We start from the raw sequence: 6,564 nt of genomic DNA, 5'->3' as shown, positions 1-6,564 counted from the left end.
CATTTCCCACCAAAGCTATCAGCCCATGTATTATGTATTCTATGTTCATAGTTTTACCTGCAGAACAGAGTAAAAAATATATTTTAACTCCCACCTAGCATGCAGGTGCACATGTGACAGATGGACCGGGACAGAAGATTCAATTTAAAGAAGGGTCACTCATCATTGTGTACTTTCTCCAGTGGTTTATTTCTGTCTATTATTCTGTTTGCACATTAAAGCTTCTGTTTTTGACCACTCACCTGCACCTGATTCTATAACTTCAGTGGTGGGATAAGCATAAAGTTTCAGAATCAATGTCTTTGAATGGATGGCTTGTTTAGAGAGAAAAGAGCCCAGCAAAAAAAATAAATAAATAAAAAAAAATAAAGATACTTGAGATACTCAAAGTCACACCACTAATAGGATATTTCTTATGTAGCAAATGATATTTAAGCACTTTAAATAAACATATACATTTAATTTTTTCAGGGAATCAATGTATTTGTGCATATTTGTATGTGTTCTAGTATTTTTATGTATTTTAATTTTATTTGTATTACTTTATATTTTTGTTTCCCTTTAGTTTGTTTTATTTCTAAATTTCTGCTATTTTATAAAAATATTTATTACAATTGCTTATGCATAATTAAGGCATTTATTTTCCTTTTATCGCTGCTTTAAACAGCCTGTATTTCTAATATGTAGAATGCAGGTGATATTATTTTGTGACATTTATTTTACTTTACTTTGTATTTCCTCTTCCTTTGGCCAAAAGATCCACCAGAATTTTCTTGGCGAATGGATCTCCTCATCTAGTGAGTTCATCAAGAAAAGCTGGAGTTCCCCATGGCACAACGGAAACAAATCCAACTAGGAACCATGAGGTTGATCCCTGGCCTCGCTCATTGGGTTAAGGATCCAGCATTGCTGTGGCTGTAGTGTAGGCTGGCAACTGTAGTTCTGATTAGACCCCTAGCCTGGGAACCTCCATATGCTGTGGTGTGGCCCTAAAAAGCCAAAAAAAAAAAAAAAAAAAGAAATGAAAAAAAGAAAAGAAAGGAAAAGCTAGTGGTTTTAATATTCCTGGAGCATTAGCATACTTAAAACTATTTTTCTATATCATTTGTATGTTTGTGTATGAAAATCCTTGGTAAAACTTCCTTCCTTGAATATCTTGAAAATCTCCACACTCTCATAATGCATTGTGTATTGTTGTCAGATAATATATATGTATTAAATCCACATGATTTTTAAATGTTAGTAATCAATATTTTTGCTCAAAGTCACAGATAATTTTTCATCATATTTAAATATAATATATTGACTATGTTATGTCTTAAACTTTACGGTTTTTGGTCAGTATTCGTGAGGGTTTGGATAGTCATGGATACGAGTAGCCTGAAAGGATGGCAGATCATTTCAGTGTGTAGGTGTAGATCTTTTTTATATCAGGGAAATTCTTTTTAACATTTTTACATGTTGAATTTATTTAATACTGTGCATGTTGGAGCTGTTTTGCTACTCTTCTATATCTATCACGTTCTTTATAATCATTTTAAAGTCTTTCTCTATTTCATTTAGTTACACTTAATTAATTATTTTTTAATTTTGCAAAATTTTCTTCTGTTCACAGCTGTTTTTGTTTTTTGACATTTTCTTTTATTATGTTTTGCTGTAGTTTTCACTTGCTGAACTCTGTAAAATATTTGCATGACTTGATTATTTTTCAAGTCTTTAGGTTTATCCTTCATTTTATTATGTTCCAGTATTTTTTTATTATTATTATTTTATGGCTGCACCCTGGCTTATGGAAATTCCCAGGCCAGGCATTGAATCTGAGCTGCAGCAATATCAGATCCTTTAACCTGCTGCACCAGGCCAGGGATTGAACCTGGGCCTCTACAGTGCCCAAGCAGCTGCAGTTAGGTTCTTAACTCACTACACCACAATGGGGACTCTGTGTTCCTGTATATTTTATATAATGTCATTTTGGACTTTAAAAAAATTTTTCCTAATCCTTATCAAACATAGACTTCTCCTAGACCAATATTTGTTAATGCATTTAATAAAAAAGACTTAAAAAGATTCTTATTTCTATTTGTTAGAACTTGGGAGGTTTAGGTGCAAAGAATATAGAATAAATTTGTTCTAAGGTAATTTTACCTTATTTACTTAATGACTGAATCTATTCTTATCTTCCCCAATTATCAAGTTTTTCTCTCTGTCCTTGCTGGACTAGAAAATCAAAAGTAGTCTATGTTTCTTTGCTTTTTGACTGCAGAAAAGATTGTTGACAATCCCGACTCCAATTTACAATGTTTTTCGTGACCCCATGGCCTATATACACTATATTTTTTTTCTAAAGGGAGGCAGTTTATGTATCACAATTCAATTACCCTACAACAGACCATGTTTTGATCTAAGTATGGTGGACACCACATGTATCTATAAATTGAGATGATGATGAGTAAAGGAAGAGAGAATGAAAGGTAGTAGGAGTAATTCTGGTCACTTAAGAGTATAGTTATCCTATATATAAATATTGATATACAGGATAATTATATTCTTTTGGTTTCATTGGCTTTAATCAGCTGAAGAACATGCCTTTTCTTATTTTTCTTGAATATCTATTTTGAGATTGTTCGGGGGGGGGCATGTGAAATAAATAGTCATAATTGGCAGTCCAGCTTGGCCCCTGTATGGAATTTAATAGAATCTCTCTCTCAGTCCTCTGCTCACGTGTAGGATCTTCTCTTCTACTTTTTGCACATACTTATGGCTATATTAATTGGGGTTTGGAGATAGAATTAAGCATTACTATCATGGTAAATCCTAAGTTGTCAGACTAGCAATGTAAATAATTTATGTTTAAAATTAACCTCAATTTTTGAAGATCTATGATGTATTCCAGAAACACTTAAACATTCCAGAGATGGACTCAAATAATAAAAATTTGGATTCTAGTGTCCCATAGGTCTCCATTTAGTGATTAAAATAGATAAATATATGAAAAATTAAATCATCAATATATCTGAATTTCCTTCAAAATGATCTTTCAAAAATAACTTAATATACTATGAAATTCACACAGATTGATAGTTATGTGATCATCAACACAATCATGTTTTAAAACGTTTGCTTCATCCCCAAAACATACCTCTTACTTGTTTGCAGTCACATGCCATTTTGTCCCCATTCCAACGTTACAACTAATCTACTTTCTGCTAATATATATTTTCTTTTCCAAGACATTTCATATAAATAGAATTTCCAATATGTAGTCTTTTGCACTTGGCTACTATCATTTCATGTAATGTTTTTGAAGATATTTATGTTGTGCTATATACCATACTTTCATTCCTTTTATTACTGAATAGTATTTAATTTTGTGAGAATATCGGATTTTGTTTATCAATAAATGTATTTATTCATAAATTGATAGACAATTGGATAGTCTTATTCTTTTGGCCATTATAAATTATGCTACCGAGAGCAGTTACATAAAAATATTTGTATGATAGTGTTCACTTCTCTCTGGTATATTCCTGAGAATCATATTGTTAATAGGTAAGTTTATACCCACCATTAGAAGAAACTGCAAAATCTTTTCAAAGTGATTGCATAATTTTATATTCCCATCATCAAAATGTGAAGGTTTTAGTCTCTCTACATACTCATAGCACCTTTATTGGCTATTAATTTAGTTATAGTCATTCTATTGCATGCGAACAGTCATCTCATTGTGGTTTTAATTTACATTCCTCTAACGATGAATGAACATACTTTTGTATACCATTAGCCTCTGATATACTTTGATGAAACGTCTAGTGAAAAGAGTATGCCCATTTTTTAAATGGCATGCGTCTCTTATTTTAATTTTAAGAAATACATGTGTATTTTTCCTACAAATCTCTTATCAGATATATGCTTTACAAATATGTATTATCTCTGTGTTTAACAATGATTTCATAATGGTACCTTTTGAAGTATGTATTTCTGGACTGTCAGTCTTTACCGTTGTGTATATATGTAATTATATATGCCAGTGCCATACTTTTTTGATTACTTCATTATTAGGGTGAGTTTTGCAATCAGAAAGTATAGACCCTCCATCTTTTTTTTTTTACTTTTTTCTTTCTTTTGGCCTCACCCATGGCATGTGGAAATTCCTGGGCCAGAGACGGAGTCTATGGCACAGCAATGACCCGAGTCACAGCAGTAACAAATCCATATCCTTAACCCGATGAGCCACCACAGACCTCCTAAACCTTCCATCCTTACCCTTCTTTTTCACAATTATTTAGGCTACACTAGTTTCTTTCCATATACATTTTATGATCACTTTGTCAGTTTTTACAAGAACAGTCTGCTGGGATTTATAAGAATTATGTTGAATTTATTGCTCATTTTGCTCAGAATTGTTTCCCAATTATGTTGCGTGCTCCAACCGATGAATGTGGCTATCTCTTCATTTATTTAAATCTTTAATTTCTTTCAACTATTTTGATGGTTTTCTGTATATGTATCTTGCATCTTCCTTTAGAAAAATTGATTCTCTTTTTGATGCTATTAAAAAGAGAATTGTTTTCTCTGTTTCATTTTTTGCATTGTATTCCTATTGTAGTAGGCACAATAATGACCTTCCAATGATGTCCATGTATCAAGCCCAGAAACATGTAAATAGCTTAGGTTAAATGAAAAAGGAGGAAGGCTAGAGACAGAATTAAGTTTGCTAATCTGCTGACCTTTAGGTAGATTATTTTATATCATTTGCGTGTGACCATATAATCATGGTATTCTTCAAAGTGGATGGCAGAATCAGAGTCAGAGGAAGAGGTGTAACTTTCCCAACTTTGAAGAAAGAAGAGGGAGACCATGAACCAGAGGCTACTAGAAACTGGAGAGGGCATAATTTTTTCTTAGAACACAAGTCTGCATATCCTAGATTCCTGTATTTGTGTACCTGAATATGTTTTACCTCTTTCCTTTTCAGGTCTTGGCGAAAAATCTCACCATGGTCACGGAGTTCCTGTTGCTGGGTTTCTCCAGCCTTGGTGAAATTCAGCTTGCCCTCTTTGTGGTTTTCCTTTCCCTATACCTCGTCATTCTCAGTGGTAATGTCACTATTGTTAATATCATCCGCCTGGATAAAAGCCTTCACACACCAATGTACTTCTTCCTTGGCATACTCTCAACATCAGAGACCTTCTACACCTTTGTCATCCTACCCAAGATGCTTCTCAATCTCCTTTCTGTGGCCAGGACTATCTCCTTCATCTGTTGTGCCATCCAAATGTTCTTCTTCCTTGGTTTTGCTATTACCAACTGCCTGCTATTGGGAGTGATGGGCTATGATCGTTATGCTGCCATATGTCACCCTCTACATTATCCCATCCTTATGAGTTGGCACGTGTGTGGAAAATTGGGAGCCACCTGTGGGATTGGTGGGTTCTTGGCCTCACTAACAGTAGTGTATTTAGTTTTCAGCCTCCCTTTCTGTAGTGCCAACAAAGTCAACCATTACTTCTGTGACATCTCACCAGTTATTCGTCTGGCTTGCACAAATACAGATGTTCATGAATTTGTCATATTCATCTGTGGGGTTCTTGTACTTGTGGTCCCGTTTTCACTCATCTGTGTTTCTTATGTCTGCATTCTGAGGACTATCCTGAAGATTCCTTCTACTGAGGGTAGACGAAAAGCTTTTTCTACCTGTGCTTCTCACCTTACTGTTGTTATTATTCACTACGGTTGTGCTTCCTATATCTACCTGAGACCAACAGCAAACTTTGTGTCCAACAGGGATAGGCTGGTGACAGTGACATACACCATTGTCACTCCATTATTAAATCCCATAGTATACAGTCTCAGAAACAAAGATGTCCAAGTTGCTATTAGAAAAGCGTTGGGGAAGAAAGGATCCCTGAAATTCTATAACTGATGCCCAGTTTACTGTAATAACTAAAGTTCTAAATTTCATTTAATGCTAAGCATTTCACCATTGCATTGGAATTGTTTTTGTGAAGTCTACATTGGGCCAATGGGAGTAGACTTATAGATCAAGTGCCGCTACCACTGATCTTTCTACTAATTTTTGTAACTGGTACTTAGGGACTACATTAGGGAATAAGGAGAACTATATGGAGGAAAGTAGGACTGCACCTGCAGCATATGGAAGTTCCCAGACCAGGGGTGAACTCAGAGCTGTAGCTTCCAGTCTACATCACAGCCACACTGGATCTGAGCCACATCTGTGACCTACATAGCACCTTGCAGCAATGCTGGATCCTTAACCCACTGAATGAGGCCAGGGATCAAACCCACAACCTCATGGATACTAGAGGGTTTTAAACTTGTTAAACCACAATGGGCACTCCTGGAGGAAAGTTCTTATTTGATGCTACTGTCATGCTCTGGATGCTCTCAGGGTTTTGCAAATGTATACTGTCTTTCTCATGTGCTAACCTGCTAACCCATTATGGCTTTGTGGAAGCATTCCTTACTTGGAACTTTTACTACTTTTTTTTTGTGTGTGTGACAGGTTTGAAGCTGCATCTGGCTGATATCTTGTGAATGTATTTT

At 34.9% G+C, this 6,564-nt stretch overlaps 1 protein-coding gene across 1 annotated transcript; it reads left to right on the top strand.

The window, feature by feature from the left end:
* LOC100626501 (olfactory receptor 10R2) lies at positions 1,949-6,206 on the top strand. The gene has a single exon (XM_021089606.1). The coding sequence runs from the start codon at positions 4,952-4,954 to the stop codon at positions 5,921-5,923; it is 972 nt and encodes a 323-aa protein (XP_020945265.1). The 5' UTR covers positions 1,949-4,951; the 3' UTR covers positions 5,924-6,206.

This window comes from Sus scrofa, chromosome 4, assembly GCF_000003025.6.
Source record: "Sus scrofa isolate TJ Tabasco breed Duroc chromosome 4, Sscrofa11.1, whole genome shotgun sequence".
Classification (NCBI taxonomy): domain Eukaryota; kingdom Metazoa; phylum Chordata; class Mammalia; order Artiodactyla; family Suidae; genus Sus; species Sus scrofa.
The sequence above is the reverse complement of the archived record's forward strand: the minus strand, read 5'-3'. Positions and strand labels throughout refer to the sequence as shown.